Source organism: Bacillus rossius, chromosome 6 (genome assembly GCF_032445375.1).
Source record: "Bacillus rossius redtenbacheri isolate Brsri chromosome 6, Brsri_v3, whole genome shotgun sequence".
NCBI classification, from domain to species: Eukaryota; Metazoa; Arthropoda; class Insecta; order Phasmatodea; family Bacillidae; genus Bacillus; species Bacillus rossius.
The window spans coordinates 46,797,921-46,812,310 of record NC_086334.1 but is presented as its reverse complement, the minus strand read 5'-3'; the positions used below and the strand labels follow the sequence as shown (position 1 = coordinate 46,812,310).

Below are 14,390 nucleotides of genomic sequence, written 5' to 3'. Positions count from 1 at the left end.
CAATTAACATCAAGGGTTTGTATATAAAAAAATACTGCAGGCATGAGGTTGGAAGACAACGTGCCGGGGCGTAATTTCTTTTTGCCTCGCCAACGCCATATTGTCACACCCAAAACACATTGCGAAAATGATACTGAACCACGTCTCATGAGGGTTAGTAAGTATGAATTAGAGCTTCAGTCGTTAAACAAAGTCACTTCCTTAAAATACTGTACAGTCGTTTATAACCGTTTTCACAATGCAAGAACTACACTTCAGCCAATGTCTTGGGCTTTTAACCAACATGGCGCAGACCATGAGCTAATAAAAAAAACATCTTCAGCGGTGACCATCTATTCAAGAAGACGTGGTCAACCATGACTGCAGGAAACGAAATTTTTACCTCCTTGTTAACATAACTATAACAACACAACACTCTAACTGTACATTAAACAATTAATTTAATTTTTAATTTCGTCAACAGAAAATATACATACATACAAATACCCAATATCAATGTTTTAAAAAAATTGTTGAAACCTGGGGAATACCTTAAATTCACATGCTTGGGCTTGTAATTCATCACCAGCATTAAGAGAGGAAAACGATGTTATTCCCAGACAGTGACGTACATGTTGGCACGGTGTCGAAACACGACCTATATCTGCAATAATTCTACGATTTCCGTCAGTCCACATCATTCCTGATCCATTTTTAGCATTTCATTTATAAATCATTAAAACTATGTTTTTCCAGAGCATAGCTTCTCGTATGCAGTAGTAATTGGCAGTCTGGTGTAGGCCTACGACACAGTGCATGGTTGGTCGCGGTACGTTTACTTTTTTCTGGTTTAGTAACTAGCGCAGTTTTGACCGTTAGTGAGTACAGTGATTACACAATTTGCGAACAACTACAGTTTTGGCAGACTTTACATTCGCGGAGATGGCCGATGTGTACAATTCCCACGGGAAGGCGAAAGGAATTGCAGCAGAAACTGTGTTCTTGCCGAGGGTGCGTTCACAACGGAAATGTACCGAAGAGGAAATTCTGGAGTGGCGCCTAATGTACGAGAAATAAAAATTTGCGAGCTACTGTCTGCTCTTGAAACTCTGCAGAATTGTGATTCCAGACATATGTTCTTTAACAAAAATGGTTTTCTTCTCTATGCGTTATTTACGTTCCATCATATTTTTGTCCAGCAATTCGCAGTAATCCTGTAAATAATACAACGTGACCCAGGTAAACGTAAACTTTTCGCAAGCAAATAAAAATAGAATATTGCTACAGCACAAAATTTTATTGACAGTAATCGAACCATTACAACTTGCATTTTAAGGAACAACAAAACCAAATGATCGATTTCTGAAAACTACGTTTTGCAGATGGCGTCCTTGTCTACGTATACATTCTTCTAATCTGCTGTTCAGGTTCCACATTGATCGCTGCAACATCTCAGCTGGGATGTCACGAATTTCATCTTCAATTATTTGTTTCAATTCATCCAGTGACCTTGGCCGGGTAGTGTTGACCCGCCACTTGAGGTGGCCCCACAAGGAAAAAAATAACGAACTGATAAATCAGGTGATTTTGGGGACGTGGGGGTGATTGTTTACAGCTCACATTCCCACTTCCGTAGTGCTGCCTACTGTACAGGGCTGCCAATACGTACATGAGGACGAAATTTTTATTTGTTTGCCAAAAGTTACCGTTTTTTCTGTGTCACCTTGTACATGCAAAATGTACGTATATAATACACGCATTGTTAAGAATCGTCTATATTTTACTTAGCAATGCTGGCAATAATCCAATTAAGAAGTCAAGTTGAAAACATTTAATCAAGTAAAAAACTGCAAATCTCTGGCCAGTAATACCTGCATATTCTTGTTTCATGTAAATTAAAGAGAATAATTAATTGTACAGGTACAATTTACATTTTATATTCCCACCGATCTCCGCGTGTGTCTGTGTTCGTGGCAGAGTCTGGACGCCCGTCGCAAAAGAGAAACCGCGAGTGCATTTCAAAGTTGCCCAGTCAGCCGTTGAGCCAGTTGTAGCGGCGTGCTGCCGCGCGAGAAACGGAAACCAGTCCGTCACGAATCGTTAAGCCGTGACTCGGCAATAAAGCGGGGTTAAATGTGGTCGTGTCGTGAGCTTGATTCGGAACCCACCCCACCCAACAGGTACGGCGGTTCGCAAGCCAGTTCGTGTCCCGGTGGAATCAGAAGCTCCTCGATTCCTCACTTCCTATATTGGTTTGCTTCTGATATTTCGTGTTTTTGGACATGATTTTAATGCATCCATAATATAACCATATAAAATTGTCTGTAAAAGTTTTTTTTAAAGTTATACTTATTTAGGCGCCTTATGAAAAAAAAATGACGTGAGTGAAATTTTACGATGCGCACGCACCATGCAACGAAATTTTCACAAGATGAAAATTATGTGTTTTTAAATCATATACTTTCGTGATCGATATTGAATACTGGCTCATACAATTAAAAATATTTATTGTTTGTGAATATTAGAAATATAAATTGTGTTGAAAAACGTTTTCAAGTGTCATTATATATGTGAGGTTATACTCCCACGTGTATAAATTAAAAATTAATTAAAATAAATAAGTTAGAATAAACATCAGGAATATTTATTGCTTTTCATTAATAATAAAAATTATCTCGGTTATTTTAATAAATTAAATAATTAATTTTATACACATGTTCAAATAATATTTAATACTGAGTATATATTTAATTAATTTTTGTTACAACTAATTTCAAAATTGTTTAGTGCCTCAATCAACAAGGAGTATAACCTATAACGCGCATATATAAGTACACAATTTTTTTTTCCTACTGTGGATCATTAAGAAACAAATAATAATTTCAGTTGGAATGAAAGGTAAAAAAAGAAATTAGATTGTTAGTAGAGTGGTCGTTGCGTGGTCTGTTGAGATCAGACTGTAATTTCGGTGGTCGCTGCTAACTGCTGTGGACGCAATCCGGCGCAAGGTGTGTTGTGCGATGAAAGGAGTTGTGCTCGCAGGTGACTGGAGTGACTCGGCAAGGTCACGGGAACCACACGTGCGGTGAAGTTTTCAAGGACCGACCCTTTCTCATTGTCAAGTCCGCGCGTGGATTCTGATTGCTTGCGTAGATCCAGGCAAACTTCTTTGCCTGAGTATGTATGCTCTTTGTATCTCGCGACCCTAACAGGGTATTCTTGTGTAATTTCATGGTTTCTTGCCCATGTTTTAGATCTAATTCCTACTATAACTACGATTGATGGTATGTGATAGTTCGGTCCATTTAATACGTGCTTTTACAATTTATTTTAAGAGCCGTATAAATCAATTTATATATTTTAATTACACAATAAACTGAGATTATTAAAATTTCCGTACACAGTTTTGAATAAACAGTTTGTCTGTAGTATTCGTCGTAACACACCCCAATATTTGGATCTCATTCGCAAATTACTAAAAAAAAAAAAAAAAAAAAAAAAAAAAAAATTCCCCCCAAAATTATGACCCCATTATTTTTCATAGTTTTGGGGATAGCAAATTTACCAGGCGTGTCGACGAGTCTCTCTCGGAGTTTTGCGGGTTGCCGTTACAACAGGCGCTGCTCACAAGCGATGGGGGAAAACCCGTCTTCACAAGGACACGTCTCACGGGCGGGTTTTATATCCACCCGTAACAAAGACATTAATATAAATTATAAGAAAAAAAAACACAATTGTGAAAAATAATAAAGAAAACTTTTTTTTTAAACATGGGCGTTTCGTATCTCACTTTTTTCTAACAAGGGACAAAAAGTCAACAAGAGTCCTGAAACCAGAAAAACAATTATTTAATTGATTAGACCGTGAACGAAAAATAATTGTTGCCGGGGGGGGGGTGGTGAGGGACAAATGTTTCCTACTGTTTGCTTTCAAACTCTTTCCATTTGTTGGTGAGAGTGATAAATATTTTAGGATTTCAGGAGAGGGAAATTTCGACTCCCCGCCATCTTCCGAATGGGTACGGTTTTGACTGGCATTAAACTATACGTTAAACTTCAGTGGAATAACATGCGTAAGAACACAATCAATGTTAAACGAATGTAACAAACTTTGCGCTAGCTCACCCCTTCTGTTTGAATTTTCTAGTAATAGGGGAGAGTAGGGTATAACGGGGTACTTAGTATAAATCGCTTAAATTTATTGTTTTAATATTGCGGTATATGTATGAAACCATCAGCATGCGTAGATTATAATGTGAGTTTAATTCTGCAACTAGTACCGTGTCTTCTGAAATATTATTATTGCAGAGATTTTTCATTATTTGAATGTATGCACACTACCCTGTTTTACCCAACTGGTTGGGTAAAACGGGGTACAGAAAGCAGATTTTTAAATGATTAAATATGTGCATTATAAAAAATTCTGAACAACATGTAGTATGACAAATAAATACAATTGTCAGTAAAAATATGAGAATTAAAAAAAAAAGTCAATTATAAGCCTTCACCTTACATGTTCCTCTGTATTTACAGTAAAACTTCACAAAAACATTGGTTTGCGGAAAATCACAAACATTGTTTGAACAACAACAACACAACACTGTTAATTTTGAGGAAGTGGTTAGTCTAATAGCATAATCTAGTTATGTATAATACAACCTTGCATATTCGGTTAACCCAAATATCTGACAAAACATATGATTGTTTAATTAGCCTAATATGGCTTAGTAGGCCCGTCAGAACACAAAATAAGGCCAGAGTCTATATTCCAAACTGGCAGAAATCACATTCAAATGGCCTACAGTCATCTGTGTCTACACCAGCACATCCTTCATGGCTCCAAGAATGACACTTTAAGCATTGCACCCAACTTTCGGCTGATTTTGAAGTGGAGAACTGTTCAGCGCAATGCATGCAAGGAACGTCATCATCATCAGACACACGCAAAGTTACTGTTGGTATGGATTTGTTGCTGTCTTCTTTATTCTTATGTTTTTTAGAACTGTTTTGTGATTTAGACACACCAGCATTTTTCCTTTTTAAAGATTTTGGTAAAGCTGACTGAATAATAATTAGTTCGTTCTTATATGGCGAGTCGGTTAGCACAGCTGCCTTGCCCCGTCGTCGTCCTCTTCCTTCTGCAGGTTTCTTTTGGCATGGGGAATCGGCATCACTGTAGTCGGTGGAATTGTGAAGCTACCGTTTGATGAAGCACTTCGATTGTTTTTATCAGATAGGCCTAAACGAGATTCAGTTGGTGAAGATACCAAACCAGATGTCCCAGGAATATTACCAACACTGACATTTCCATGGGACTCTGAAGGCCTTGTGTAAGCTCGGTCAGTTGTTGCAGCAGTCACTGGAATATCACCTACACTGTCATTTTCACTCGGTTCTGAAGGCCTGGAGTTAGCTCGGTCAGTTGTTGCAGCAGTCAGTGGAATATCACGGACAGTGTCATTTCCACTCGGTTCTGAAGGCCTGGAGTTAGCTCGGTCAGTTGTTGCAGCAGTCAGTGGAATATCACCGACAGTGTCATTTTCACTCGGTTCTGAAGGCCTGGAGTTAGCTCGGTCAGTTGTTGCAGCAGTCAGTGGAATATCACGGACAGTGTCATTTCCACTCGGTTCTGAAGGCATGGAGTTAGCTCGGTCAGTTGTTGCAGCAGTCAGTGGAATATCACCGACAGTGTCATTTCCACTCGGTTCTGAAGGCCTGGAGTTAGCTCGGTCAGTTGTTGTCTTTTGGGTGATTGTATAAATGTACTGTAGGTAACTCTGTATAACATTTAGTGTGCATAAAAATACTATTTTTAATTTTAAGTCATTTGCACAATTGATCGAAAAGATGGTTAAAACAGGAAACTGGTTGGGCAGAACGGGGTACTACCCCGTTTTACCCATTACCTGTGTACCCTGTTTTACCCTACATGCAGGTTCTCAAGCAAAAACGAAAACAGAAAATCTTAACACCCGTCAATTACATCGGTTACTATGGCACAACATAGCAAATATAATACTTTACTTGAATACAACTTACCATAAAATATATCTGCAACCACTGATTAAATATTGTATAGCTAATACACGCTAAACATTTTAGTGAAACATCATAAATTTGTAATTTCCATTATTACGCACGAAAGAATACTGTGCGACAATTCATACTACCTCACTCTAGTGACGACGTGTAGAGGAGTAACTTACCAAACGTACACACAGATAGCAGTACGTGTACGGAAAATAACAGTGGTACCCCGTTCTACCCAACTACCCTGTTTTACCCAACTCTCCCCTACTTATTTTTGTTTTGTTTTTTCATCCTTATGGTTGGTAGTGAGTTAAATCAAACTCATCTCTTATTCATCATGTGTTAATTAAAATAATATATTTTACTTTAAATAGAATTGTAATTGAGTAACTTCTAGCAAGTACAATTATTATGCACATAACACACAGAGAAATGGACCCAGAAAATAGGCTAAAAAACAAGTTTATAAGTGATCGAAGCAATTAAAGTAGATGCGACATTTGTCAATCCCCTCTTATAGGTAACGTACATGTTTTACAATTCCCTCCTAAGTAAGTTCTATACATGCCACTGAGCGGTGAGCGTGAACATGCGTGCTGAGGCAGTTCAATTCTGTGCACACAAGCAGGCGTGGTGAGCGCAGACTTCAGGTATTTATTATTAATGTTGTACACTCGAAATTTCTATACACAAAACGCGGACACAACGCACGTTCTATTCACTCAACAGTTACCGCGAGCGAATGAAAAAAAAAAGCTACCGTGACCGCATTTATTGAGTCCATGACACCGACACATTTGCACTTCTCCGAACATAGAAAAAAATAAGAAACCTTAAAACCGTTTAAAAAAAACCAAATCAAAAGGGAATTAAAAAAAAAAATATTCAGGTTTTTGGAACTAGTTCTGAACTTTAAACTACGTTTGTTTGTACAAATAACATCTTGTATAATTAACAAATATGATTTCTTTGTAAGTCAACGACTCCGTGGCGCAACGGTAGCGCGTCTGACTCCAGATCAGAAGGTTGCGTGTTCAAATCACGTCGGGGTCAGGGAACATCAATTTTACTCTACTCCATTATTACAGAAGCTTTGAGTAGAAACTACTTTTTGTCACCCATTTAATACATAACTACCTATCTTAATAATATATTAATACTTGTATATATTTATATATTTTTTGATTTATACTTCTAAGTAAAATTAATTTAAATACCGCTATTTATTTTCTGCAAACGATATTAACTGAATGAAACCAAAATTACGTTTAAGGATACTACTTTAAAATATCGTAATACAGATAAGTTTGCTACATATCCCATAATTATTAAGCTTTTAAGAAAAATATTTATTTATTTTTGCGTCAACCACCAATTAAACGTGCTCTGATCTCAAAACAAGTGCAATTTGTATCTTAGCTTGCTGGGCGCTATTAAGACAGACCATTGTTTACCCATTTATTGGATTTCTCCCCCCCCACCCCCTTCGGATTTACTGCTGAAAATGTAAAGTATTAGGGAGTATCAATATAATGTCAAATGAATTATTTAACTAACGATATAGTAAATACTAAACAATTTCACATAAAATGGTTTGATGAAAAAATAATAGGCTTAGTATTTGTTTAATTATTTGTTTTAAACACAACTTTTATGGAAAATTAATTTAAATAATAATTATTTTATCAAATTGAGTAAAACCAATTTAACGACAGGTTTAACAATAATCAAGCAAATTACTGTGAGTAGTAAATTGTGTTTTAATTGAAATGTGAAATAAAGAAGAATAATTGTTAATTTTACATTAGTTTTTTATAGTCTAAAATTTATCACTAGAATAGTTGTTAGTAATAAGCTGATATTTGTGAATCAATTTTGGAATGTATATAAACACACGTACAGCCATAAATATATAAATAAATACAAACATACATATACACACAGTTGGCCTCATAAAATTAATATATATATATATATATTTGAGTATTGAAATAATTTTAGTAATACGTACCTTATATGATTAAGCAGGATAAGAAATGAACAAGGTACATAAAATACTTTTCAAACCAAAATTTGCTGAAAGTAATATAAATTAATAACCAAGAAGCCTTTAGTTGAAAGTAATGTCAAATAATTACTGATATACTATTATTTTTTATGATTATGATTCATCTACTGACGCAAAATATCTTGAAAGAATGTTACCCCAATAACTAATGTACTTTCGTCCCACTACCTTGTGTTTTCCCCCAAGAAAAAGGATCAGTAATACAAATTCTAGTAAAAAATATATTTTTAGTTAGAAAGATCGACTCGTAGGAATAAATTACAACAGACAGGCGATTCTTTGCACGCTGCCGTGATAAATATCTTTTTCCGCTTCCACTGCAGTGTCTCCATTAGTGCCTGACCATGACCAGCAACTATTGTCAGCAACTATTGTGAAGTCAAGCGCGGCTAAGAGTGAGACAGAAGTCGGAAACACGAGTGAGTGGCATGAATAATCACACACAAACGGAAACCGCCGACCATGTTTTTAGCAGCGCAAAATATTACTTGAGATGTTTTCTGTTTTCGAACAGCAAGGATGTGTCCTTTACCCACGCAGCCTTCTCCAAATGACTCTTTAATTTCTATGCTACATTCAGTGAGAAAATAGGCGTGAAAGGATATCAGAATTATTTCCATGTTTAAACATCCCGCTTTATCAACAAATAAATACATTTCAGAAGTCATTTATTTAGTTTATAAACATTTTTTTAAAATTCTATTCTATAAAATTCTAATTTTTAGACTTTCAAGGTTATCAATTTAAAAGTAATAAATTAACATTAAGTGTGTAGATAGTAGGAAATGACTACACTGTAAAACTTTTGAAAATGGAACAGAAATATCCATGTAAAATTACAGATAATTACAAATTTTAACATTTACACGAAAACAAATCTGTCACTACGAAATAGTGTTCGCAATAATACTGGGTTTCGGGTTCTTACCCGGGCATTTATAATTTGCATTGTCCTAGTACCTTCAATAGTTATAGTTATTTGTGAACACTTCCCTGAACATCTTTCCAGTATTAACTGCGCACATCAATAAGCATAATAAAACAAAATAAAGTACAATTATTGAATACGCGATTTTCTTTTCATTGGTTTAAAATAGATATGCTTGAATGAATCATCATTTAAAATATATAATATAGTCACCAATTTTTGTAAGAAATAATTAATATTATCTCTAAAAAAATGTATTTCATAAAATAAAATGTGTTGTACAAAGTTACAATATCTTTCTTGTAGTAGTATAAACTGTTTATTGACAACCAGTTTTCAAAGGATTTTTTTTTTGTAAAAGTATACATTTTTTTCTATGTAACTAAGCGACAGACTATCGTTACATGTTTATCAAAAGGCAGCGCCACAAACCTGTTAAAGGCCACAAGGAATCATGAAAGGAGACAAGCGACTTGTCATTTCACTTAAGGCTGCATCGGCGGTTCTGCAAGGACACATGGAACTGTTCAGAAGGTTTACAAGGCGGCTGACATCCTTTACGATACACTTTTCAATGTTCTTTCAGGCCAGACATCCTTCAAGGAGGTATTCGAAAACAGATATTTTGCACAGTGAACCGTGACGATATAAATATGACGCACGTATAGTGTAAACATATTGTTACTAGGAAATAAGTTGAAAAATACCAGTTATTCACTCGAATGTCTTATGATAACACTTGAAAAAAAATTTCACCCCAAATTAACGAAGAAATCTGGTTACAAATTAACCAAGGACGTTTGTAAAGTTGGCGGGTATCTGAGAATATGTTCGGGTTCTGAGTTTACTTGCACAGACAAGAATTAAATTGTAGTATTAACCAAAACTTTTTAACTACACAACAAAAACACAATCTTTACATCATTTTTCCTGCTAACCATTTATACTACGGAAGATACATGGTATATTCGGCGTAGATTCTACCAAGAAACAATCAATCAATTTAGGTGCAACACTGGTTGAAAAGTCAGTAAATTTATTGTAAAGTCTAATGGTGTATATTATATTTGGTTTACTCAGTTTCAAACATTAGACTGAGAAACGTTTAATGCGAATTTTCTTTCTCTAAGAAGTAAAACGAGAAATGCCAAGTTACGCTGGAACTAGTCATATCAGATCTAGCAGTATTTGAACAAACGGTTGTGGTCTTTGGAGAATGCATGTGCTATGCAAGAACTATTTTAACATCTGACAATTACAACATATAAGCTAAACAATAAAAAATAATATAGGGTTTGATAACTTTGCGATGACTTGTTTAATTTTTGCAGATCACCAACATGAATACTCTGGGAGTGCTATGGACTGCCGCCACTCTTTTCGCAGTAGTGACAGGGCAGCATCTTTACAAGAATCCACACGATGGACTGGGGTTTTTTGACACAGGTGAGTGAACCGTAATTAATTTACTCAATTAAATTCGCAGAAAATGTCATTATTTCTTCACATTTTTAAGTAGTATTTATCTACTCATCTGTTTTCTCACAAATTGCTTAGATTCAAGGTTATTGAAGGTTGAAAGAAGTATTCCAGTTGAGAACTTAATAAATAAAGAATTAACACGTACAGGCCTAAACTTTTTCTTGCTTTTCCTTGGAAAAGATCAAAAATGTTGTTTAGCATATTTAATTTTAAATATAATAGTAACCGGTTTAGATTATCTGGAATATATATATATGTATATATATATATATACAAACTTCTTCTAGTCAAATATATATTTAAATTAACATTAATCTACACGTTAACTTAAACAAATCATTTGGGGTGAAAAATCAGTACATTAAATGAAATTATGAAACAAAAACAAAAAAAAAACTATATTTACATTATATTTTAAACTTAAAATGATAGTTTACAAAATTTCAACATTGCTTGTTACTATCGGTCTGGTTGTCCATCGTTTTGTTCCTTATTACGTGAAAACTACTTAACGGATTTAGATAAAGATTTGTTTTTAGTACGCACGATGCTTTATGTAATTTTATAATCACGCCTTTAATGGGATGAATAAAGGTAAATATGATTTCCACGTGTTATTCACAATTAGGCGAAAAAGAGGAACTTGTAATTTTTTAAAGTGAGATATAATAAAATATGATAAATTTATAATACACATTATCTACATTAAAAAACAAACAAAATGCATCAGGAATCTTTTACATATTCTCCCTAATATTTTTAAAATTGCAGTTAATGTAATTGTAAAATTATATATCTGAACACAGTTAAAACAGGAAGAAGATTTAAGATTAAAAAATTTGATAATTTATGCAATTAATTCTTATCATGGACTTCAAATGTTCCTTTGTTTATTGCATAATTTTTAATGGATTATTATTATTGAAGATTTAGCTGTGTGCTTTAACTAATGTTCATCAAAATAATTTTTGACTAATATATTAAGAAAATACTAAATATAAAAATTCACTACAAATGGTCACTTAAAGGGTTAAAATACCATATTTAATGTTTTGAATCCTCGATAAATCGTAAAAATACTTTTTAAAGAGCTCTGAAAAAAAAATATATTCAGTGAAACGATATTAATATATATATATATAAATATAAATATAGACCTACCTATATATATTTATAGTGATATTACAGATTATGTAATATGGACATTAATTAAAGGTACAATATTTCATACAGTTAGCTAACTTTAATAATTTATTATTGAGAAAAACATGTGGTTGTCAACAATCACGTGTTTGCTTTGCGAATTACAGTTTGGGAAATGGATATCAGGGGTGGTAGTATTTGAGAACTGTGTATTTTGAGACAAGTCACAATAGGCTTAAAAAATATAAAATAAGTGACTGTCGGGAAATTGGCACACTGGAAGACTACAATTCACAGGGATGAGAGCCGATTATTTTTCCTAACCTAACTAAAACTAAGTGTGTTTTGGAGGGCCCGGGTTTGGGAGGGACCTAGGTGCGACTCAGGCCGAAGCCTATACGCCTAGTCCTGCTTGCATTAGCCATGCAGGGAGAGGGTCGCATGCATCGTGTGCTTTGTGCTGGGATTGGCCAGCATTGGCAGAGATTGATACCATGACTAACTCCCCTCACTCTTAAATCTACGTTAAGCTACTAGTTAAGTTGGGCCCAGGTAAAACCTGCACAGGCACAGGGAAAACCCTGGGCACAGTCATGTGGGGAGCAAGTTTGCATTCATCAAGGAGACAGAGGATGGTCTGGATGAAGAGTTGGACTGAGTGGAAAAGAGTTTGCCATGCGAGGGGTTGGGCACTTGAACTCGTGGTCCGCTTTGTATTTTTATCCAGGTCTGGGCTTATAAACCAGGCACGCAGGCGCCCCTGGTGAGAGGCCATACCGGCCACACCCACTGCCTCCTGAACAGTTCCGGTGTTCTCCGAAGTTCTCCGAAGTTTTCCGATCGTTCGTGAAAAAACATCACAGATGTTTTTTTTTTTTTTTTTTAATTTACGCTTACCAAACCGAACCAACGTTTATTTTTAGTTACGACAACCTAGCCTAATCTAACCTACCCTCCAGAAAAAAACCAAAGAACTATAATTTATTACACTGACCGAAACTAACGGAACCTAACATTTTAGACTCGTTCTGCAATGACACGGAACGGAGACGGATCAAGTAAACGGACACTAAGTATCTAAAATGGCATGCGTGTGGACACGGACCCGTACGGATCAGCTCGGCAATGCCCAACTCTTCCGTTTACGTTGCTCTGTGCGACCGATAGAAGCCGAGTGCATCGCTGCGGTGTAGGCATATTTGTTTATGTTAAAACTAAGTTACAAATTGTTTTAAGTACAAGAATATTAAGTGTTGTACTATTATTTTGTCATTTATTTTTATTACATAATAGCTAATTCCCGGCAAGCGTTGCCATGCCTCTTTCATTTTTTTTTTTTTTTTTGTAATTTGTTTGAAGGAGTTACACATATACAAATCATCTCTCTCTATCTCTCTTTATATGTCTCCCTATAAATCTCACTATATTTCTCTATTATATAAAATCTCAATATCTCTTTCTATAAATTTTTAAATATCTTTATATCTGTATCCATATTTCTCCATATCTACCTTTAAATGTATCTATCTCTGTTTTTACCTATAAATCTCTTTATCTATATATCTCTGCATCTCTCTATATATGCCTCTATATCTCTATGTCTATATCTTCCTATCTATATCATTATTTTATAAAACAGAAGACGAACACACAAACATTCATTTATTTATATATGGTTTTATCTATATTTTTGCCTGCCACAGGAGACATTAGCATATAAAACACGCGCGTATTCGAATGCAACGTTGTTTAAAAATTTCAAAGCAATCGGTGAAGAACTTTCAGATATTAAATATTTTGAACGAACATTTACATTGTTATTCATAAAGATGTACATTCTGCCCGTGCTATAATGTATTGTAACCTTGTAATGCGATCTCATTGGTTGACACTTGTAACACCTCCGTGCCTTGTGGAAGCAGCAGACGCGGCAGCGGGATGTTCCGGCAGATCCTTCTCTGTTCACGTGGGCCGTCGCAGCGCGGGCCCTCGCCTCGGCGAGCTTTGTGACCTGTCCCCCGGGTCCCGGGGAGCTGAGCTGGGGGGAGCCGCTGACAGATGTTTCTGGGGAGCTGAGCTGGGGGGGAGCCGCTGACAGATGTGTCTGGGGAGCTCAGCTGGGGGGACGCTGACAGATGTTTCTGGGGAGCTGAGCTGGGGGGGACGCTGACAGATGTTTCTGGGGAGCTGAGCTGGGGGGGAGCCGCTGACAGATGTGTCTGGGGAGCTCAGCTGGGGGGGACGCTGACAGATGTTTCTGGGGAGCTGAGCTGGGGGGGAGCCGCTGACAGATGTTTCTGGGGAGCTGAGCTGGGGGGGACGCTGACAGATGTTTCTGGGGAGCTGAGCTGGGGGGGAGCCGCTGACAGATGTGTCTGGGGAGCTCAGCTGGGGGGACGTTGACAGATGTTTCTAAGGAGCTAAGCTGGGGGGGACGCTGACAGATGTTTCTGGGGAGCTGAGCTGGGGGAGCCGCTGACAGATGTGTCTGGGGAGCTGAGCTGGGGGGGACGCTGACAGATGTTTCTGGGGAGCTGAAATGGGGGGGAGCCGCTGACAGATGTTTCTGGGGAGCTGAGCTGGGGGGGACGCTGACAGATGTTTCTGGGGAGCTGAGCTGGGGGAGCCGCTGACAGATGTGTCTGGGGAGCTCAGCTGGGGGGGACGCTGACAGATGTTTCTGGGGAGCTGAGCTGGGGGAGCCGCTGACAGATGTTTCTGGGGAGCTCAGCTGGGGGGACGCTGACAGATGTTTCTGGGG

At 36.7% G+C, this 14,390-nt stretch overlaps 1 protein-coding gene and 1 non-coding gene across 2 annotated transcripts in view; both read left to right on the top strand.

The window, feature by feature from the left end:
* Window positions 1-14,390, top strand: part of LOC134533143 (peroxidase-like) — a 108,917-nt gene that overhangs the window by 35,060 nt on the left and 59,467 nt on the right. Inside the window, exon 2 of the mRNA XM_063370452.1 lies at window positions 10,336-10,450. Coding sequence (XP_063226522.1) covers window positions 10,345-10,450 — 106 coding nt within the window. The 5' untranslated portion in view covers window positions 10,336-10,344. The remainder of the gene's footprint in view (window positions 1-10,335; window positions 10,451-14,390) is intronic.
* Window positions 6,990-7,061, top strand: Trnaw-cca (transfer RNA tryptophan (anticodon CCA)). The gene has a single exon. It is a non-coding gene; the product is annotated as a tRNA-Trp (tRNA).